The sequence below is a fragment of the Botrytis sinoallii genome (genome assembly GCF_014898435.1).
Source record: "Botrytis sinoallii strain Bc 23 chromosome Unknown BSIN_015, whole genome shotgun sequence".
NCBI lineage: Eukaryota > Fungi > Ascomycota > Leotiomycetes > Helotiales > Sclerotiniaceae > Botrytis > Botrytis sinoallii.
Window position 1 is genome coordinate 1,309,575 of NW_024066042.1, and position 23,530 is coordinate 1,333,104.

Consider the following 23,530-nt stretch of genomic DNA (forward strand, 5'->3'; position numbering starts at 1 on the left):
GAAAGTAGTTATAATATAATTCATTTCTGCCTTCCTATCCCAAAGGCAACTCAGAGTCAGACTTAACAAAGCAATAACTGGCTACAGCTCAGTGGAATGCGGCATTCCACAAGGCTCACCCCTCTCGCTAGTTCTATACATGCTCTATCTTGCAGAGCTATTTCAACAAGACCCTGAATTTCGTTTTGGATATGCAGACGATATCTGTTTATACCGATTATCAGCAAATGTTCAACAAAACGTTAAAGTGTTAGTAAGAGATATGAAAGATATATTTTGCTGGGGAGCTAAGAATAAAATAATCTTTGTATTCAAAAAGATAAAAATGATTCATATAATATGGCATAAACACTTCGTTAATTCAATATATGAAATAAACCAAGATTGTATTATAACTCTGATTGCATTAGGATCAGCTTTGCGATGGCTAGATATATGGTTTGATTACAAGTTTATATTCAAACAATATATTGAAATACAAGTAGTTAAAAGCTACAAACTGGCATACTATATTCGAGGGCTAGTCCAGACCGCAAACGGACCCCTAGTAGCATCCCTACAGAAAATAATGATCACTTGCTTATACCCAGCTCTATTCTATGGAGTAGAGGTATGGTATATAGAACAAATAAAAATCACTAAACAGTATTGAAACAGAATATTAGTGATAGTAAGTATTCGACTAGAAGGAGCAATTCTAGTTATCAATAAGGTTTTACAATTAGTGATCAAAGGAGTTCTTTTAGTTTGGCGAATGATTCCAAATTCAATATTAATAAAGAATAGCACTCTTTTATTAGCAGAAATAATATTAGAATAAATAAAATGGAGAGTATCTTTTTGTATTCAAATTATTAATTCAAAATATTCTCTTTATTATTGAGGGATAAGAGTTATATACTCTTTTGGTAGTAGAGAAGACTAATTAAAGCTAGCTAGAATAAAGATTCAGATAATTAGTCAGTATCTCTCTTGAATTAAGAAGATGATATTAATAGGGCCTTATTATATATTAGGATATCGAACAGATTCCACAAAAAGCCTTACAAAAGAGGTAGTGATTAAGTAATTCCAAGAATGGTGGAATAAGCGTATACATGATCAGATTATTATCTTCTTAGATGGATTAGAATAGATAGATAAGGATAATAGGCGAATAAGCTATGAATATATTGTATATAGAGGATAAATAATAATATACAAAGGAAAGAATGGATTACATTACAACTCTCATATATTCGATACAAAAGCGATTGGGGTATATCAAGGCCTTCAAATAATAATCAGAAATATCACGAGTATAAAACAAATGGAAATCTGTATATATATTGATAGTATATTAGTAATATAGGGAATAAGAGGTATAGCCTCTATTTTATCTTAGTAGACATTCCTCAAATACTACAAACTGATATAGATACATCGAATCCAAATCAAATAGTCTCCAGGCTATACAGGAATCGAAGGGAATGAATGAGCGGACATACTTGTTAACAAAGGAATAAAAAGATTAGCCTCAGGATATACAAACCAACCTATAATGAATAGTATCTGTTCTATAGCAAAAACTACAATAAGATCGATAGTATAAATATAATAGATTAAACAGAAACCAATGCTTTCCAAACAGTATTAGAAATAGAATTCAGGAAATACAGACAAATGCTCTAAGGAACTTGAACTCCTATAAGCGACTCTTTATTGCATACTAGCGATCCGCTTAGTATATAGCGATTTCGAAAACTATTACTAATAATTTAAACACAAGGAGGTTATAGTTTACTGCTTATACAATATATACAAATCCCTTGAGCATATTATGTATTATTACAAAGTCCTTGTAATCTATAAAACCTAACCCTCAAATATCAAGCCCAAATACTTATCTTACAATTAAGCAGCTCAAAAACGGCTATTGAAATAATTAATGTATATATTAATCAAATTTACAGAATTCATTGTTATAACTGATTTCTACAAAAACATATGCTCCAGGATACTATCAGAAGAATAAAAAGAGAGAAGGAAACAGATCGATCGATTCAGGCGATTACAAATAAAGAATGGAAGGCGATTAATATAGCAAAGCTATATAAAAGGAAATGGATGTACACAATATATTATACTGTAATAGAATATATATAAAAGCTATTCTTATAGGATAAAGTAGCTTTCAATCAAAACATTATATAAGAAATCGGAAAGCGCATATGGAGACACTCAGAGGATCGGAGATAAAAGCGCAAGTACGCTAGCCATTGCTTGGGAAGCTAATGAGGGTATTGAGGCCCTATCCCTAGGAAAGGGGGATCATATAAACTAGCCCCGCATTTAGCCCAACCGTAATGCCCCTCGGGAGGCTCGCCCTTACGGCCCGGTTGAAAATTACCAATAATAATAATAATCGTATTATATAATACTACGAAATTAATTCTAATAATTTATTAGAGTACTTACTTTTCTAATTATAAAATACAATCTTTTTATTATAGATCATAGAATAATATAATAGTAGAATAGTAGAATAGTGAAATAATTTCTTATTTAGTTTCTCATTATAATTTCTAATTTAGATTCTAATATTAAGAAACGCCTGATGCATCCACCAGATCTGTGCCTCTTGCTTACAAATTGCTTACAAATGCACCTTCAAATGCACCTTCAAATGCACCCCGCCAAATACACCTCCAAATGCACCTCCTTTTAATCAACTGATGTTTGCTTCTACGAATCCATTACACAAAAAAATTCCGTAAAATCCGACTCCCAAGTTCTTTCCGCTACGCTCCGAAACATTTTGTTCCTCCCAATTTCATAACAATGCTTTCACGAGCCGGCCACTCTATTTTACGCCAAGCGCGGACTCAATTACGAACACAAGCTGGCCCTACACCAGTAGCTTCCCTCTCGGCACTCGCAAGACTATTATCATCACTTGCCGTCCTGGAACAACGGGAGGGTAAACTTAATCATGGATCACTTGGGGCAGTCACCGCAGCACAAAAGCTAGGAGGGTCAATAACGGCGTTTATTGCGGGAAGAAACATAAAATCTGTAGCCGAAGAAGCAGCTAAAGTTGCAGGAATTGAAAAGGTTATTGCTGTAGACAATTCTGCATATGACAAGGTAAGGAGACCTATTTGCTCACGATCGGTTCCACCGATCAGCAGATTTTGATAATTTTGTTATAGGGTCTGCCAGAAAACTATGCTCCTTTATTAGTAGAAAATATTAAGAAGGGTGGCTTTACACACATCATTGCCGGACACACAGCTTTTGGAAAGAATCTTATGCCCCGCGTTGCCGCACTACTCGATGTTCAACAAGTATCGGATATTACAGGAATTGAAAATGAGAACACCTTCGTTAGACCAATATATGCTGGTAATGCAATTGCTACTGTCGAATCTTCAGACGAAATCAAAATCATCACCATCAGAGGAACAGCTTTTGCAGCAGCGGCGGCGGAGGGTGGCTCAGCATCAATTGAGGAGGGGGTAGACCCTAAGATTGAATCGCAGACCGAATGGGTATCAGAAGATCTGGCAAAATCAGATAGACCAGATCTCGCCACTGCGGGTAAAGTCGTATCTGGCGGTCGAGGCTTGAAATCAAAGGAGGAGTTTGACAGAATAATGCTGCCTTTGGCAGATGCTTTGGGGGCAGCCATTGGAGCGTCAAGAGCAGCTGTAGACAGTGGATACGCCGACAACAGCTTACAGGTCGGTCAAACAGGAAAAGTTGTAGCGCCACAGTTGTACTTATGTGCAGGTATCTCTGGTGCTATTCAACATTTGGCAGGAATGAAGGATAGTAAGGTCATTGCAGCAATCAACAAAGACGCTGATGCCCCGATTTTCCAAGTCGCCGATGTTGGACTGGTTGGAGATCTGTTCGACAAGGTCCCAGAGCTCACCGAGAAGTTGAAGCAATAATGTACAATATTGTTAGTTTTAGAATTTCCTAATTTAGTCTATAGTAAATTACTCTCGTACTACTAAAAGTACAATAAATTACTCTTATACTATTAAAATTAATACCTTTTTACTCTTATTATACTACTTATCGTAGATAACTACCCCATGTTTTCCTTCCACCATCGGAGTCGTGCCGCTTCAAGCCGAGGGTCATATTTTATGTGCCTGACACTTTAACAGCCCGAGCCTTACTAATTTAAGGTGTTAACTTTGCCTTGGTTGGTTTGTAATCACGTGAATTATTATAGTCTTGGCTTTTTGGTTTTTGGCTCCATCTTGAGCTTTAGCATAGCAAGCGAGACGCGACCTTCCCTCCAGAAAATCATCAACGCGAATCACAGCAATAGTGTTTGCGCCTCAATCTCTCAATCGTTGATTACTACATAATTTTCTTTTGCATTAAGTCGTGCATCTAGTTTCTGATCGATTCGACGCGCATGAGAATTCGAACATCATTTTGGAGATCTAGCACGACTCCCGTTGCGCCAAGTTTGGAAACCGTTTACGAATAAATTATTGCGATACTTTCACCATTTCAAAATAAGCAAATATGGAGGACAATTCATTGAACTTTGATTCGCCTGCCCCAGGCAGTAATGTCATCCTCGAGCAACCACCACTTCCCGCAGAGTCTACTTCACCACCAAGTCAAGGGGCCACTGGACAAGCCCAAAGAGCAGAAGGTATATATCATCACATGCTCGCATTACGCGTAAGTTCTAACGGATAATATCTATAGATACCCCAATGGGAGAAGCTGGTTCCGTCGACTCAGCCATCAAAAAAGATTCAAGTGCGCCTGTTTCCGATAATCCGCTCGATGCGCCTGACGCACCTCGCCCAGAAGCAGATGAACCCAAGGATGAGGTAATGGGGGATTCCCAAGCCCAAGATGAAGTGAAAGAAAGTAAAGAGGGCGATGGGGAGAGTGGAGCTACAAATGGACAGGTCGAGAAAACAAAAGCTTCAATCGAAGCATCAGCAAGGGAACATCTTATTTCACAAACACATTCGACTATAATACCAAGTTATAGTAGTTGGTTCGACATGCATGCTATTGCGCCAGTCGAGAAGAAATCTTTGCCGGAATTCTTCAACAACCGCAATCGCAGCAAGACCCCATCTGTTTACAAGGATTATAGAGACTTCATGATCAATACTTACCGATTGAACCCAATAGAGTACTTGACGGTGACAGCATGCCGGAGGAACTTGGCTGGTGACGTTTGCGCCATTATGCGCGTTCATGCATTTCTCGAGCAATGGGGCTTGATCAATTATCAAGTATGTCAATTCTTACCCGTTGAAATATCCATCTGCTAATGAGTCTAGGTTGACGCACAACAACGACCTTCGCAAGTCGGTCCCCCTTTTACTGGCCATTTCAAAGTGATATGTGATACCCCTCGTGGCCTGCAGCCGTGGCAGCCTTCCGCCGATCCAATCGTTCTTCAGGGCAAGAAAAATGAAGATACAGAGGCCAAGGCAGTTGCAGAGTCAGCTCCCAAGTCAGACTTAAATTTACAGATAGGACGCAACATCTACGATGCTACTGCCAAAGAGAACAAATTGAATGCGGAGTCCAAAAATCAAACAAACGGCGAAGGTGCGAGCACCAATGGCACTTCTTCAGACATTGTTCAAAAGTCCATCGAGGACATTGTGAAAGCTCCAATAACCAAAATTCTCTGTCATGTTTGCGGTATTGACTGCACTCGTGTTTATTACCATCACATGTCTCCGGCCGACCCAACAGCTCCCGGAACCACCAAGGGTAAATCGGATATTTGCTCGAATTGTTTCATGGAAAGTCGATACCCTCACAACCACGGCCGAATACAGTATCAAAAGATGGAGAATCCAACATACACGGCCGCTCCTGAACTTGCTCGTGACTGGAGTGATGCCGAGGTTCTTCGACTTTTGGAGGCTTTGGAAAGTAATGATGATGACTGGACGGCAGTCGCGGAGTACGTCGGTACCAGAACGAAAGAAGAGTGCGTCGTCAAGTTCCTGCAATTCGAGATTGAAGATAAATATATCGATGTGGAGCCAAGCAGCACCCACAAATCCAACAAATCCATCGGCGTTGGTATGTTAGGTCCTGAAAACGGCATGCTTCCTTTCAGTCAGGCCGACAACCCACTTATGTCTGTAATTGGTTTCTTGGCAAGTCTTACAGACCCCAAGGTTACAGCAGCTTCAGCTGGTAAAACAGTAGACGCAATGAAGAAAAGTCTGCGAGAGAAGATTGAGAAACCGCAAGGATCCGAGAAGGGGAAGGAGAAGGAGGGAGCTTCGGACTCGATGGAAATTGACGATACCGAATCGACTAAACAATCGTTGAGTGAGATTGCTGCATTTCCATTGGTTGCGGTTGCCGGTCGTGCTGGTGCCTTAGCATCCCACGAAGAACGTGAAATGACTCGCTTGGTATCGGCAGCCGTGAATATTACATCAATGAAGCTCGATTTGAAGTTGAAACAATTTAACGAAATGGAAGATATCCTGCAAGCGGAGCGAAGAGAGCTAGAAAGAGGTCGCCAACAGCTCTTTTTGGACCGCCTATCATTCAAGAAGCGTGTTAGAGATGTACAAGAAGGTCTGAAAACAGCTGCTGCAACAGGCGGGGAACAAGGAATCAAAATGGCACAGGACGTCATGCAAGGAGGGGAGAAAATGTCCTTTAATGGGGTTTCTGCTCCCGCAGGAAGCGTACAACCGTTGAGTGCGGAAGGTCAAATCAAGAGTTATGATATCTAAGAATGATACGAGCAAGCAGGCGGCAAGGAATGGCTTGGCTGTAGGTATTACATGGCGTAACTGGGGTTGAATATGGAATATTTACTGGTCGTTGCGTAATAAATCGCGCACATGTATGTGTTTGTACTTTGAGACTGGGGAGGTACCTTCACACAAGAGGAGTCTCACGCTTTTACTTTTCGTATCTCTTCGCGTGTGCTCATGTGTATTCTTAAGATAATGAAGTGGCACTTATATCATGATCATATATTTACATCTTGTGGAAATAAAACTATTATGTGAGCTTGTGCCAATCAATCATCATCGCTGTTGTAGACAACGTAAGACCTAGGCTTAGCAATGTCTTTTGGCTTGTTACTTTCGTCGTGGTGGGTGTTCGATTCTCTAGCATTTTCCTTGTCCACACCATCTATTGTCTCTCCATCCACATCATCCCATTCACTGCCGCTCTCACCAGAATACTCTTGATTCTCAGCTATTCTAATTCTCATCGCCATTGCTTCTCCTTCACGACTCTTTTTCAACATCTCTCTCCTTTCTCTTCTCCCAATCTTTTCCCTGTTTCTCAGGAACTCTTCCTCGCCAACCACACCCATAACCTCCCATTCACTCCGAAATTCCTTGTCTCTCCATTCTTCCCCGTTGTTTTCAGCCTCTACCTCCAGTTTCTTAGCAGGCTTCTGGGGCATTTCTTCATCTTCATCTGCCTTAAGATCTGAAGGTGGATCTTGTCCCAATAGGCTCCAGATGCGTTGTTCTTCGATTCTGCTGACTCGGTCATCGAAAGCGGAGACGTAAGCTTCTAGGGCATATTCATATTCTTCGGGCGAGAGATGGGGTTTGCGTTGAGAGCGAGACTGGGTTTGCGATTGAGAGGGGGATGGAGATCGCTGAGTGAAAGGATTATCATCGAGATGATCAGATACAATAGAATTTTCGGAAGCATCTGATTCAATATCCGAATCAAGGTGGGAATCGGAGGAGGATGTGTATACTTCTGATAAATCTTCGGCGTGATCTAGGTGCGGACGACTGCGTAAACGAGATCTGCTCCTCCTTCCACTATATTCTTTGCGTAGTTCGGTTTCCACCTCTGGGTATGTCATTATAGGACCACCCGGTTCATCGTAGCGGGAAATAGAAAGATTGTTTCTCCTCGCACATTTTACCCAGAATTCATTGCTGTTGGTGTCCATTTTCAGAATCCTAGTAGCAGCTTCCACGTCGTTGATGCTGATATCCGCTGCTTTGATCTTATTCGAGTCCATGGCTCTTATTCTTGACATTGTGCAGAAGAGGACAGTTGAAACGAGACGTTTCGTGATACTGACTGTTAATGAATGAAAATCGTCAAAAGCAGTCGCACGCATAGCGGGAGTTTCTCCGTGTTCCCCTATCTGCCTCCAATTATCCTCCCATCTGGACTCGGAGGAGTTCATAAACACTCTCTCGGAAAGTGCAAGCCAATTCTTGAGGTTTAAAAGGCGGACTGCTGGTAGTAAATCTTGAACATCTTCATTGCCTTGGGTCCTGGTGACACTGCGTTTCTGTTCTAGAGACTTGCTCACTTTTTCGGTTAGGAGCCAATATTTCCCCCATTTAGCTTCCTCAACATCTTCCTCATATTGCTCTTGTCGTAGAGCAAGACCATCTGCTGCTCGCTCCATGATTTCACAACATTCTGAAGTAAATTCCGCGGCGGCTGGATATTCTGTCACATCCAGTAGTCGTGCATCTTCAATTTTCCTTTCCTTCAATCCTTTGTGCAGTAGTTGCATATATTCCTGCACCTCAACTTCCGACTTGGTCCCTATGCGTGTAGCAATAGCTCTTACATTGTCTCTGCCCAGCCTTGACAATCCAGTAAAAAACAGATCTTTTTCTTCGGGTGTCCATATGGAACAGCCAATTTGACTGCCTTCCAATGGAGTATTATCCTCAAGGATCGACTTCGCTCCTACATCATAAATCTCATTGTTCAGGAGATCGCGATAGTCCTTGCTATAGAATCCTTTGACGCGCTTTGCCCTCGCCGGATTTCCATTCGTTCTTTGCTTTAACTTTCGCTTTTTGGATGTCGGACGGTAGGCTCCTCTTGTTGGCATAGGAATATCTTCCACATTGGGAGGTACAAAAGTAGCCGCCCATTTGAGAGCATCTGCAATTATCCATTCATCCGTATATTGGTTGTTCGGATTTGGTTTTGCCAGAGAGGTTGAATAAGAATCACTCTCTCCTTCTGAATGTACATCGCCTCCATCATTACTTCCGTGGTTTTGAGAACCGCCTGTACGCGCTCTCTCATCATGTGATATTTGCCCAAAATCGTTGTCAGAATTCTCGTACGCTGATCCCGAATCTGGTTCAGGAATATCAAATGGGCCTTCGAAGGGATCAGAATTGTTCGGGTCCATGTAGGCGAGCTAACGATCTTTAAAACGTATTAATCGATAAATGTGTTGTGCTCTTCTCGTCCACATAGTTTGCGATAAAATGGGACGTGATGTGGATCGAAACTCGCCTTTCTGAAAAGCTTCGATTATGAATATTTACGCTTTGATATATTTTGTTTTCTTTTCCGAAAAAAAAAAGGTAAATTTTGGAGTGAATCATAAGAGAACCTTGAAAAATTAGCATGGTTGTAATGTGGTCCTGTCTAATAAGCTAATAAACAAGGGGATATGGACCTTGGTACTTCCGATTATAATTTTGAATGCCTTGGCTTTGATACAGGGATACGATCATTCGCGTCTATCGCGCTTATCAGTGTTCAATACTGACCACAATTTGTTGCCACAATTTAATATCATCATGCCTCCTACTTCAAGAGGATTGCTAGGGCTATTTTTCAAGGTCATGGCGACCGCGAAGGGTACAAAGCTCCATCAGAAGTTATGCACGAGCTTCCACGCTCCCTAGAGTGCAACAAGCGGCTGTGGCTAGTCCTCGCCAAACCATTGTTTTGAGGGATTACCAGGAAGAATGTATCCAAGCCGTACTTTCTCATCTGGATCAAGGTCACAAGCGTATGGGTGTGTCTTTAGCTACTGGAAGTGGAAAGACTGTAAGTAATTTCCTGGACGAGTATCATTATTTTCCCATTCTCATCACATTTGGCAGGTAATCTTCACACAGCTGATTGATCGAGTCCAACCAAACACTGAAAGCGCAACCCAAACACTGATCCTAGCTCACCGACAAGAGCTTGTTGAGCAAGCAGCTCGGCACTGTGAAAATGCTTACCCAAACAAACGAATTGAAATAGAGATGGGTAAGATGCATGCTAGTGGATACGCAGACATCACTGTGGCAAGTATTCAAAGCATTGGATCTCGTGACCGGATCGAGAAGTTCGATCCTACTCGTTTTAAATTGATACTGGTTGATGAGGCACATCATATTGTTGCACCACAATACCTGAAAGTCTTGACTCATTTTGGACTCTCCGAAAAGCGAGAAAGCTCCCCAGCTCTTGTTGGCGTCTCGGCGACTTTGTCTCGTACCGATGGATTGAGGCTGGGTGCTGCTCTTGATCAGATAGTCTATCACAAAGATTACATTGATATGATTGAAGACAAATGGCTATCTGGGGTTATCTTCACCACCGTACAGTCGAAAGCTGATATTTCTTCCGTGAGAAAGGGCCCGAATGGAGACTTTCAGACTGGAGAACTATCTCAGGTTGTCAACACTGATCAAATCAATGAGCTTACTGTGCGTAGTTGGTTTGCAAAGGCCAAAGGAAGGAAATCTACAATAGTCTTCTGTGTCGATCTTGCTCATGTGGGAGGATTGACTAACAAATTTCGCGAGTACGGAATTGATGCACAGTTCGTAACGGGGGATACTCCAAAGATCGAGCGTAGTGCCAGACTCGATGCTTTTCGAAACGGGGATTTCCCAGTGCTGATTAATTGCGGAGTCTTTACTGAAGGGACTGATATTCCGAATATTGACTGTGTATTACTGGCAAGACCTACCAGATCGCGTAATTTGCTCGTTCAAATGATTGGTCGAGGTATGCGATTACATCCTGGAAAGGAGAATTGCCATATCATTGATATGGTTGCCACCCTCACGACTGGCATCGTAACGACGCCAACTCTTTTCGGTCTTGATCCTTCCGAACTCGTGGAGGAAGCGAAGCCGGATGATCTTAAATCTCTGAAGGAAAGAAAGGAGGAGGAGGAAGCGAGGAAGAGAGAAGCCGAAGACGTGAAAGCTAAAGCTTCTCCAAGATCCGCCAGTTCCAACATCAGGACCGTCAGTTTCACTGATTATGATTCTGTCTATGACCTTATCGAAGACACCTCTGTAGAAAGGCATATCAGATCTATCTCTCCATTTGCATGGGTATGTGTTGGCTCAGACAAATATGTGCTCAGCAATACAAATGGAACTTACCTAAAAATTGAAAAAGATTCCGAGGAGTCGAAAGAGAAGTTCACCGTCACCGAGACTGTTGCCATGGCTAGTCTAAGGGCTTCGAAATCTAAATCACCATTTGCAAAGCCCCGCCAACTGGTCGCTGCAGAAACCTTGTTGGATGCCGTTCATGCGGCGGATACTTTCGCGGCCAAAAAATATCCTCTCCAATTTATTGCTAGAAAAGTCTCCTGGAGAAACGGTCCGGCCACAGAGGGGCAATTGATGTTTCTTAACAAGTTTCGACCACAGGATGACCAATTGACCTCCGCGGATCTGAAGAAGGGCCAGGCTGGAGATATGATAACGAAACTCAAGCATGGCGCAAAGGGAAGATTCTCGAGTTTGGAGGCGGAAAAAAGGCGAGCAGGTAAATCACGGTTGAAGCTAGAGCAAGACGCCATTTTAGCAAAGAGGGAAGCAGTCAGTATTGGACCTCTTCTGGGATGAAACTTGGGCAGCCAACAGTGGGTTTGTGTGAAACCTTTGTTAATCTGTAATTGAGTAACCATTTTTGTTGAATACTAGGGTGTTGATAATTATATCAAAGTGTGTTTAGTGAATTTGAGTGCTTGGTCTTTCATCATATCTTCTCACTGTTGCACCTTTCTATTTTTATTTTTTAGTTCTGCGGAGTTCTTTCCCTCCAAACACAAAGCCTTCATGTTTCCTTTCCAAAATCCTCAATCGACAAACCCCCATTCAGCATTGATGCTTTAATATTGATCTCCTCTAGGTAAACATAAAAATTGTTTTTGTCTGATTTGTTCATGTTCTATTCACTTCTATACTTTCATCTGTACGATTCAATTACTGTTAGTGTCGTTTATATCTCCACATATGAGAACCTATGTCACTGACAGTTACCTACTACAGTATGCTCTTGGACCTCTACAACCGTAACTTATTACAGTAAAGTATATAGATTATTCAAACCCTTTTGATTATTCCACTTCAAATTATGAATCAACAGCTTCTCAGGCAGTCATCTGGCCTGTTTCTACCTTCCATCATTCTATTTCATCAACCCCAACGACTTTTTCAGGAAACATCTACCCAGCTTGCTCATGGTAGATTCCAGAGACACTGTTCCTACATTAATCGGGCAACTGCATATCAGCTATCAAGGGGGCATAATTCTTTGATCGCTGGCTTTTTGAGTTTCTGATTTACCTTGGACTAAAATTTCAAGCAAGTTTCTTTCCATGAACTAGAACCTTGCACCAAACTTTCTCACACACCAAGAAAAAAATAACTTACATCTGTCCTTCAGGTTTTCCTTTTGTATCAATAATTTTTGACACAATTTCTCATCAACAGTCAAAATAGAGGAGGATAACATTTCACTTTGCTTCCAATTCATAATGTTCCACCTGGTCCCCCTACAGACTCATTTCAACATGGACAACTCGGGAACCATGCCACATCATGGTTCACTCGGCCCCAACAATGAAACCAAACCAGCTTCTATTTTGGAGAACAACAAACGTTTACATAAGGATACCTCTATGGATTCCCAAGCTGTGGCCTCTAACAGTCAAAACTCGGAAGATTATAAGTACCTATCCCTTCGACCTCGTCATGATTCAAAATTTGATGCGAATGGTATTACATCATCCAGCCAGCCCCGGCCGAAACCTCATTCAGTTGTACCTCTTGCGCATGCGCGGAAGACTGTGCCCGCCGTCATCAGAAATCTCGCGGGTGAAGTGGTATCAAAATATACCTACAATGAGTACAAGCCTACGAATCCGATAGTCGTCACCGGCTTTTCTCGTCAGCGTGCACCCGAGAATATCGAACTTCCCCCTTCGAGGCCAAATGAGCCAGTAGAACCGTGGAAAATCTTTCCTCCGCCAGCAAATTCTGATTATACAGGAATAGAAAAGGTCGACAAGTACGATCCACAACAATATGATACTTTCGATGTGGCTCTTGACGGAGCTGAGCTTGCTGTAAAAAATACACCATCTCCTGAGAAGCTCGTATCTACTGCACCTAAGCGTACCAGAAAACCATCGATTGGTGAAATGATGGCCACTGGAATAGACTTTACACAAAAGCCATGGGTACAACATGATCCTTCATGTGTTGGTGAAATCTATACTGTGTAAGTTTACCAACCTTCTCTTCTCTTTTACAATCTTACTTTGACAGTTATGTTACAGGTGTGCTGGTGTTTCTTGTCGCATAATCTGCCTCGAGCCCATAATAAGACACAATTGCTAACATTTGGGTGCTCACAGAGACGAACAAAAGGCCGATTTTGTCAGAAATTTAGACGAAGAGGCACCCATCGAATACTGCAAGAAATGCAAAGAGACACACATCCCACCTGGACCTCCAATCACACTCGCAGATCGGGATACATGTGGCGCATACCTACCTGACTGGTTTCCGTCCGATGGAATTCATAGGCCCTGGGACAATTTCAGGAATATGATTAATGATTGGATTATTGGGAGAGAAATTGAGCTCGGCTATGATGATCATAAGGAGAGGAATCCCAAACGTAATCTATGGAACCTGGAATTTCACAGCGATGGAGAAGAATGGAAACAAGTTGGGCGACGTAATGGAAAGGGGGGCTGGTGGAAATGTAGGAAAGGATCAAATGCCACCCCAGCGGAAAAATCTTGTCGGGTCTGTACCTCCAGCCAGGCAGTTTATAGAGAACATGAAGTGACAGCCTATAAATTCAAGCCTTCTGCGTCGCAGAGCAGAACAAATATTGAGAACTGGATTACAGAAAGAATCAAGGCAGTCGGACTTGACGATAAGGAAGCTGTTCTTGCCATGTGGCGCGCAAATGGCATTGCACAACACTATGGGCCACCAGTTTCGAGAAATGGAATGTATCCCGTTACCGAGGGAGCACGCCCAATTACAGGTGTATCGTCATTGGGACCACGAACATTTCTACCCCCAGAGCAAATGTTCTCGGAAAGATTGTTCAGGGGCAATGGTCTGCAATCTGCAGGTTCTCAGAGTGTGGATGAAGGTCTTGGACTCGAGGATTCAACTGGGGATATAAATTCACCTCTTTCTTCCAATACTTCTTCCTCGTCTGGTCAATCTGGGGTCCCAAAAATTATCGTCACGGATAGTGGGTTAGATTCATCTGCTTCTTCGCAAGATCCACCTTCTAATAAAGCTTTCTCTGCACGGCCTACTACAGTTAGAGCCAATACAAGTGCTTGAGATCTATTTTTGAGGGGTTCACAATGATCTGTTTTAATGGAGTACTTACGGAGTACTTGGGGGTACATATCAGATCACCCTTACATTTTATTTTCCACGGGTATTGGAGTCTAGGCGTTCTCTCGCAAATGTCGGTAGCGAACGTACATGCAATTTTCAACATCAAAGTACGACTTCGATTCATTAATGTTTTTTCTACAAACACATCAGCTATGAGGAACATGGCTATCAGGATCAAGTTTTCTTTTTGGGCGAACTCATTGACTCGGCGCATCAAATATGGGGTTCTGCAGCTCGGCGAATTTTTTTGCTGGGCTTTGGGTCGGGTATTTTTTGATTGGGAAAATTATCGAATGCCCCGTTTGGTGTTAGGGGGGTTTTTTCTTTCTCTCAATATACCCTGCATTTGTTGAATAGTGGTTCGTGTGGTATTGGTGTACAGCTGTAGAAATAGATAGATTGGGGTTTGAGATATTTTATTGTGGGATAGATTGATGGGGGTGGATTAGTTTGTACTGTTATAGTGATAGTTTTTTGATAGGGGAATGTGAATATGTGTATAAATTTGGTTATGGGTGTTTGAATATATGTGTATGCTTTTTAGACGGTTTGGTATTTGAGTAATTCCGCGTTTTGTGTATGAAAGAGGAGATTGCGTGGGATGTTGTCTTTCTATCTTGATGATGAGTTGCTTTGGTAACAAGTTTCTTGGTCTATATTTATGGGTATATATATGTATTATATTGGTGATATGTTTATTCAGTTATGATATTAATTATTGTTCTATTCGAGAGTTATAGGATTAGCTACATACAGCAGTCTAGCTAGACGTGTCTAGGCTTCAATATATGTAAGATTACCTATCTACAGATATCATCTTCCTTCTTTGATTCGATCTATATCTTTTCATCTCGCCTCGTCTCGTCTTCCGTTTCTGGGTATGAAAGCTGAAGTACAATGTCTCGCTTGCTGTAAGGGTTGTAAGTAGAAGAGGTGAAGGGGAGAAAATGAGAAAAGGAGAGGAGAGGAGAGGTGTTGAGGTTGGGATTATTAATAGTGAGATTATGAGTATGTGAGTATATGAGTTTATTGTTTATTGATATACCGATTAAGTTACTATATATTCAAAAATGAATATATCTTCCTATAATGTAACGTATGGGGAACTCGGACACTTTTTCAATTATTCTATACACAATCTTGTTTTATAGATCACACAATCCTCCAATTCCAATTCCGAATCACTTATTTATTTTTATTTATTTATTTATATTAATTAACGTCTGTTTTGGACCTCCCTAAGGGTATTTAGACGTACTAAGATAAGGAACTATTTGAGCGGCGTGATCATTATAATCGAATTTAGCAATTTAACTTCAATACTAGGAGCTGTTTGCTTTTCTGTAGGTGCGATTCTCTTCTATTTCCAGAAGAGTATATTTGATCCAGATTGTTATTAAGATAGAGTTTGGTTCCCAAATGGATAGACTAGTTATAGTAATGTGATATAATTTGTATATCTCTAATTTATATTTATTCAAATAATAATAAAGTCTTTATTTCTCTAAATATATTTATTGATTATATTACTTATAAAAAGAATCTAGTTTCAATATCTACCATTATAAAGATCTCTATATTACTTATCTCCAGATCTATTGGAATAAAGACTTTTTTTGCTAAAACTTTTATATTAAGATTCTACTAGCTTTGACTATAAGCTAAATATATACATAATATGATTAATACAATTAATAGACTTGTACTAAATATGTATAAACGTTTACTAAGATATTTATTTTTATATACTATAATCCTTACTCTCAAAGTAATTAGATATCACAAAGGTAATAGCTATGTCTAATAGTCACTTTGATCAGGAGATAGGTATATAGAATGATAATAAACTAGATTGATTTGAAGTGTGATTATAAGGATCATATCTACTTTATATACCCTAATCAGACAATGGAGTTGTCTAATTAAGTATATAGGGTATACAAATGAACTGAATGAAATAGTTTTAGTAATCATAGGAATAAGTACTCCAAAAGAGGGAAGAATACTAGAATTAATATTATAAAGTTACATTATATGGTGAATTCCATAATACACCCCCCAGATCGTTTAATACTTTGATAATTACACTGAGGGATCTGCATAGCAAATAAAAGAAATTTTTTTCTGGCTGTAAGCAGTATAAGCATTAGTAAACATCTTATTCGAATAGTTATTGTGATTTACCTGCTGGATAAGCTTATTCATTAAATAAAAGAGTATAAGGTATATAAAATATATAATTTTTTTAAAAAAAGAAAAGAGTAAGTTGCCTTGTTTATTTCGGAAAGCTATAAAAGAATAATGATCTTGAATAAGGGATTTTAATCTATAAAATTGCTATATACCAAATAACTTGAATTATATTAATTGTTATATAGTTGAATGTTTATATTGATTAATTCAAGAGATTTGTATACACAATACTTTGTAATTATTATTATTATTAGTAATTTTCAACCGGGCCGTATAGACGAATCTCCCAGGGGGCATTACAATTGGACTAACTGTGGGATAATCTCTAATTTATATAATCCCCCTCTTCTAAGAATGGGGTCTCAATACCCTCAATAGTCTTTCAAGTGATAGTTAACGTGCTTGCGCTTTTGTTTTCGATTTTCTGAATACCTCCATACACACTTTCCGATTTTTTATATAATATTTTGATTGAAAGTTGCTTTATTCTGTAAAAATAGATTTTGTATATATTCTAATACAATACAATATATTATATATATCGATTTTGTTTTTTATAACCTTGCTATATCGGTCACCTTCTATTCTATATTTGTGTTCACCCGGATCGATTGATTCATTTCTATTTTCTCTTCCTATTCTTTTAATAGCATTCTAGGGTATATACTCCTATAAAAGTCTATTATAGTAATAAATTTAGTAAACTTGGTTGGTATATGTATTAACTATTTCAATAATCATTTTTAAACCACTCGATTACGGGGGTAAATATTTGAGCCTGATATCTGGGGGCCAGGTTTTGTAGATCACAAAAACTTTATAGCAATATACAATATGCTTAGGGGATTTGTATATATTGTCACGGGATCACCTCTGGGAGTATTCAGAAGCTTTACCGCTGAGCTAAACGCCCAAAAGACTAGGAGGTAGAACTGGAAGTTCTACCTTACTCTCACATATATAGCAGGACAGGACAGGACAGAAAGGGCTTAGTGTCACCCCGTGACATATATCATATAAGCAATAAATCATTATTTCCTTATATTTAAATTATTGATAACAACTTTCGAAATTACTATATACTGAGCGGATCACTAGTATACAATAAAAAGTAGCTTATTGTCACGGTGTGAGCTCACGTGATATGCTGGTCCTATCGGAGAGGACCGAAAGGAGCGCTCGCACCAGAGCGCAAGCGAGCTAGGGCCTGATCGGACTAGCTCGTTATGAAAATTCCATATATCTTCAATTCAGAAGATTCTATATTGTAGCTCTTTGAACTACATCTTAATCCTCAATCTGAATCTATTATCCAAATCAGTATAACTTTGCTAGATTAAATAAAATTATTAAAACCCTATCCTGCCCGTTTGCTTTGTAATACTATATAGCTCCTATTTATTAAAATATCACTTTCGCAATAACTACTCTATATCCATTTAGCCAGTCTGGGGACTTTTCAGAATTTGGCATTTCTGTATTGAAGAACCCTTAGATTTAATATCAATACCTTTAGTCAGTATTTGTATATTATGCCAAACTAAAGGAAACCAATAGATTACTTGAATATGAAATTTCCGAATCCCTAGTCTGTGAATGTATTCAAACTACTCTGTATAAACAGATTGTTATTCAAAACGCCTGTTTACTCAATTGCCTTGCTGAATCCATACCTATTATATTTATTTGTTTGGAAATTGTATTTCCTGAAATTCCTATTAATTCTGTTTTTAAATCTATTGTACCTGCTCCAACCATTTGATTGAATAAGTATATTCCCAATCCGAAAAAGTTTGATGGTATTTGCTTCAATCTGTATAGATTTGTTTAACAAATATATGGAAAATTGAATACAAATAATGATAGATTTCTAACAACTTCTGCTTGTTTGATTTATACTGCTGGAAGATTTACTGGAAAGATATACAAGCTTATACTATCTAAGATCTCCTATAGGATTCCTCAGTTTACTGATTATATTGTACTTCTCAAATATCTCGAAAACACCTTTGGGGATTCTGATTGAATATAAAACGTATAAAATAAATTATATATATTGAAACAAAGATATCTCGATTTTAATATTTTCTTTATAAAATTCCAGAAATTTGTTTTAAAAGGAAAGATACCTGATAATACTCTAACCCCACTCCTATTTCAAGGAATCTCTTATAAACTACAAGATATACTATTGTATAATCCTATTCCAACCTATAAATTTTGTTAATATATTAACTATCTATAACAATTCGATAACTAATTCTGTTAATATCAATAACAAGTCTACTATATTCATTTTATTACTTTCAAAACTTTATTCCAAAAAATAATCGCTACTCCGTTTTTATAACTCGTTAGTCCGAAATCTACTCCTAGAGATCCAATAGATCTGAGCTTAGGGAAAAAGGAATACATTACTAGGAACCTGGGTTTGCAGCGGGAATACAGCAAATACTATCACTACAGCTCTACTAGCTACCTGATACGAAACTACTTGTATTCTGATACTCATTCTATTTAATTTTAAGTTATTATTATTATAACCAGCCTTACAAGAATCAGCCCTATACCAAACAATCCTTCAAAAGACCAAATCCCTATCCGTTCTCCACCTTACTCTCCTCCTTATTCGCTAACTAGCTTAGTTAATTCGGGAAACAGGATATGTCTAACTTAAACCGCAATCAGGATAATCCTTCATATACCCTCCGCTTATCTGCTGCTGCTACTTATAGCCTTCCTTTGAAAGATAAACTAAACAATTATGCAGATCTGATAATTCTACCTATCACTCTATTCTTGGAAAAAGATACCCTCCCGATATATGCTATAGTCAATAGCGAATACAAAGGAATTGCTTTCACAAATCGAAACTGAGTATCTTCCCAGAAAATACTAGTATACCAACTATTTACAACATTCGAAGTTATAGGATTCGATAGAAACACCCTACCTAATAATCGAGTTACCTTCTATATCCGAGTAGAACTCAAAATCAATAATCATATCGAAAAGAAGATCGTTTTATATATAATCAAGCTAGTTCACTATCCTATTATACTAGAAATAGCTTAGCTTAAGAAACACAATCCCTGTATCGATTTCGTAATAAACTCATTCCAATTCGATAGCTTGTTTTACTATGAATTTTGTAACACTCCATCCCACTCATCCTATATAAAAGCTCTGCTAGATATTTCTTTAAAAGCCCGATCTATATACCTACCTGCCTGCCCTGAAGGGTTAAAGAATAAGGATATAGCTACAATCTCTCTAAAAACCTATTCAACTTATACCCACCAGAAATATGAAATGTTCCAGATATCAATCAAACAAATCAATGATATTCTAAATAAAAAGAAGAAGGTATTCAATCCCAAAGATCTATTACCCGAATTTCAAAATTGGAAAGATATTTTCTCCTTAAAGAATATAGAGAAACTATCTCCTCATTAACTATATAATTATAAGATCCGTTTCAAAAAAGGAGCTATTTCTTTTTTCAGCGTTTTGTACTCCATATCCCACCCCAAATTAGAAGCCCTGAAAGAATAACTAGAAGAGAATCTTAGAAAAGAGTTTATTTGGCCAAGCTCTTCCCTTACTATTTCCCCTATTCTGTTTATCAAAAAAACTAATAAAGACCTTCGGTTTTGTATAGATTATTATATTCTGAATAACCTTTCAATCAAAAACCAATACCCCTTATCATTAATAAAGGAATCTCTAAATAATCTAAAGAGAATAAAGTATTTTAATAAAATTGATATTATCTTTACCTTCAACAATATAAAAATAAAAAAAGGACAGAAGTATCTAACTATATTTCATATCCAATTTGAACTATTTGAATCCCTGATTATACCATTCGGGCTGATAAAAGCACCCACAACCTTTCAAAGGTTTATCAACAATTCTCTGTAAGAATATTTGAATATATTTTGTATCATTTATTTAAATAATATTCTGATATACAGCCGAATCCAAAAGAAACATATTTATTATATTCAGAAGATTCTATAAGTATTATAGAAAGCCGGTTTGTTTATTAAATTCGAAAAGTATGAATTCCTGAAATCCGAAATTAAATTTCTAGATTTTATTATAGGAAAAGATAATATCCAAATAAACCCAGAGAAAATCAAAATCATTATAGATTGGAAACCGCCTGTTATTGTAACTAATGTCCAAGTGTTCATTAGGTTTACAAACTTCTATCAATGATTTATTAAAGATTTCTTGAAGATTATTAGCCCAATAATAGACTTGATTAGAAAGAATGTTTTGTTTCTATAGAGCCCTGTTTATCAAAAAGTGTTCGACTAATTAAAGTGAATATTCATCAAAGCCTTTGTTCTGATTTCCTTTGATTAAGAAAAAAAAGTTATCTTAAAAAACTGACATTTTCGACTATATATCTACCAGAGTACTCTCCTAATACAATAATAAGAAAATACTAAAACCTATTGCATTTTTCTTTAAAAAACATTTGATAGCTAAATATAACTATAAGATTTATAATAAAGAATTATTAGCTATTATTCACTATTTCGAAAGTAACACCCGAAGCTGAAAGGCACTATCTCCCTAATTCAAGTTATTATCGATTATTGAAATCTGGAGTATTTTATTATTACAAAGCTATTAAACCATTATTAAACTTGTTGATCCGAATTTCTATTTTAATTTAATTTCCGAATCATTTATTGCTTTGGGAAGCTAGATATTAAACCTAATATGCTGATTAGGAGGTTAGAAGATCTCTTTAAGGAGAAGAATGGATACCTTTTGTATCAAAGTCATATTATCCTGAAACAAGAGAATCTGAATCCTAATCTGTTTCCTGTTACTGTTATTCTAACCGAATCCAAGATTGTCAAGAAAGTATACTTCGCTATAACTACCCGCAACCAAAGAAACCCTGATTCTATCGATACTATTGATTATTTAGATTCCAATGATACTATAATTTTACCAGAAAATGGCAAAGTTATAAAGTCTGCAATTCTATTTACTATATCTATATCCAACTCTACAATATGATTAGAAGATTCAGAAATCCTTTTAAATCTTCTTGCCGATCTGTTTATCCTGTTCCACAAAGGCTACCAAGCCAACCCTATATTCGAATCTGTTCTGAAATCCCTACGAGAGGGATCCCCGAAATACTCGAAAATTACTCTTGCCGAGTATACCGAAAACAATAATCTGCTATATTATCGAGGGAAACTATATATTCCCGATTACAATCCCCTGAAAACCTATCTGCTCTATTTATATCACGAATCGCTATCACGGGGCAGGCGGGCTGGATAGGGTTCTAATAACTTTGCCCTAATCTGGCAAGGCTATACTGATTCGGGTAATAGGTTCAGATTGAGGATTAAGACGTAGCTCAAAGAGCTACAATACAGGATCTTCTGAGTTGAAGATATACGGAATTCTTACAGCGAGCTAGCCCGATCGGGCCCTAGCTCGCTTGCGCTCCGGTGCGAGCGCTCCTTTCGGTCCTCTCCGATAGGACCAGCATATCACGTGAGCTCACACCGTGACATTACCCCCCTCCTAAGAGTCGAGCTCCGTCGAGGCGGCACGTCACGGTTTACAATCTACAGGCAGGCGGGGCCCGGTCAAGCGGGACCGGGTTTGTCAGGGTATCTACGGTGGAAGTTGCGGATCAGTTCTTGTGCGTCTTCCAGGTAGCTCGCAGGTTCTTCGGTCGGCGTATCGTAGCCGACCCAACGGACAGTGTATTTCAGGCGAGGTCCTCCACGACCTCTTCTTTCCCAGCGGGAGTTCAGGATTTCGGCAACCTCAAAACGCTCGAGGCCGTCTACTTCTACAGGGGGTGGTGGCGGATTACGCTGCCCAGGAACAGGATCATCGTGTGCAGGATATAGCAGGTTGACGTGGAAAACAGGATGAATCTTCATCGAGGCCGGGAGCTCCAGTTTATAGGCATAGGGGCCTATCGGGTTCAGGATTTTGAAGGGCCCGAGGTTCTTCCAATCGAGCTTCTTCTGTGGGCGCAGGGTCTTGATGTTTCTGGCATTCAGCCAGACCAGGTCACCGGGCAGGTATCTACGGGCAGGGGAACGGCGGGCATCGGCATTCTTCGAGTATCGGGCTTGACTGGCAGTTAGTTCGGTCTGTAGGTGTGAGGAGATGGCTTCCATTTTAGCGACGAATTCTTCGGCATCTCGTACGGCAGGACGGTTACTCTGGGACGATGCGGGCTCGAAGCCCAGGCGGGGGTGGAACCCGTAGTTCGAGAAGAACGGGGTCATTCGGGTGCTTTCGGACCAGGCATTGTTGATAGAGAATTCGGCGAGTGGGAGCCACTCTGCCCAGTCGTCTTGCAGGTAGGCTACATACGACCGGAGGTATTGTTCCAGCATCGCATTAGCCCTCTCGGTTTGTCCGTCAGTTTCAGGATGGTAAGCGGTTGAAAGCTTGGCGGCTACGCCCAAGCGCTTGCAGATATGTTTCCAGAATTCAGAGACGAATTGAGCTCCACGATCAGATATAATGGTCAGGGGTAAGCCGTGGAGCTTCCAGATATTCTTCCGGAACAGGCGGGCGACCTCTTCGGAGTTGCAGGTACCATAGCAGGGCAAGAAATGTTTCATTTTCGTCAATCGGTCGACTACTACCATAATAGCATCGAAACCGGTACTTTCGGGCAGGTGCGTAATGAAATCTATTGAGATATCTTGCCAAGCTCTCTGCGGGATCGGGAGCGGGCGGAGAACTCCCTCCTGGCCTCTGCGATTCGGGGCAGCGCGGTGGCAACTATGGCAGTTACGGACCCACTGCGTAACATAATCGTAGTATCCAGGCCAGTAGTAGTTTCGGGACAGTAATTCGAAGGTTCGGGTACGGTGCGGGTGACCAGCGGCGGGCGATTCGTG

At 39.5% G+C, this 23,530-nt stretch overlaps 5 protein-coding genes across 5 annotated transcripts; 4 read left to right on the top strand and 1 right to left on the bottom strand.

Annotated features, from left to right (window-relative positions):
• The first annotated feature begins 2,685 nt into the window (after positions 1-2,685).
• Positions 2,686-4,054, top strand: EAF02_008349 (uncharacterized protein). The gene is made up of 2 exons (XM_038904397.1): positions 2,686-3,126; positions 3,192-4,054. Exons 1-2 carry the CDS (start codon positions 2,821-2,823, stop codon positions 3,933-3,935), a joined length of 1,050 nt encoding a protein of 349 aa, XP_038756119.1. The 5' UTR covers positions 2,686-2,820; the 3' UTR covers positions 3,936-4,054.
• Positions 4,055-4,527: 473 nt separating this feature from the next.
• EAF02_008350 (uncharacterized protein) lies at positions 4,528-6,740 on the top strand (the record flags this gene model as incomplete). The annotated part of the gene is made up of 3 exons (XM_038904398.1): positions 4,528-4,660; positions 4,717-5,261; positions 5,310-6,740. The coding sequence occupies 3 exons, from the start codon at positions 4,528-4,530 to the stop codon at positions 6,738-6,740; spliced, it is 2,109 nt and encodes a 702-aa protein (XP_038756120.1).
• A 293-nt stretch (positions 6,741-7,033) lies between these two features.
• On the bottom strand, positions 7,034-9,154 carry EAF02_008351 (uncharacterized protein; the record flags this gene model as incomplete). Its single annotated transcript, XM_038904399.1, has 1 exon — positions 7,034-9,154. One exon carries the CDS (start codon positions 9,152-9,154, stop codon positions 7,034-7,036), a length of 2,121 nt encoding a protein of 706 aa, XP_038756121.1.
• Positions 9,155-9,551: 397 nt separating this feature from the next.
• Positions 9,552-11,615, top strand: EAF02_008352 (uncharacterized protein; the record flags this gene model as incomplete). The annotated part of the gene is made up of 3 exons (XM_038904400.1): positions 9,552-9,631; positions 9,684-9,804; positions 9,861-11,615. The coding sequence occupies 3 exons, from the start codon at positions 9,552-9,554 to the stop codon at positions 11,613-11,615; spliced, it is 1,956 nt and encodes a 651-aa protein (XP_038756122.1).
• A 950-nt stretch (positions 11,616-12,565) lies between these two features.
• EAF02_008353 (uncharacterized protein) lies at positions 12,566-14,366 on the top strand (the record flags this gene model as incomplete). Its single annotated transcript, XM_038904401.1, has 2 exons — positions 12,566-13,275; positions 13,412-14,366. The coding sequence occupies 2 exons, from the start codon at positions 12,566-12,568 to the stop codon at positions 14,364-14,366; spliced, it is 1,665 nt and encodes a 554-aa protein (XP_038756123.1).
• Between the last annotated feature and the right edge of the window lie 9,164 nt (positions 14,367-23,530).

Bases quoted from the DNA above. Each gene is read 5' to 3' on its own strand.
- EAF02_008349 (XM_038904397.1), top strand. From the start codon at position 2,821: ATGCTTTCACGAGCCGGCCACTCTATTTTACGCCAAGCGCGGACTCAA. The intron at 3,127-3,191 runs GTAAGGAGACCT...ATTTTGTTATAG, and splicing joins ACAATTCTGCATATGACAAG to GGTCTGCCAGAAAACTATGC.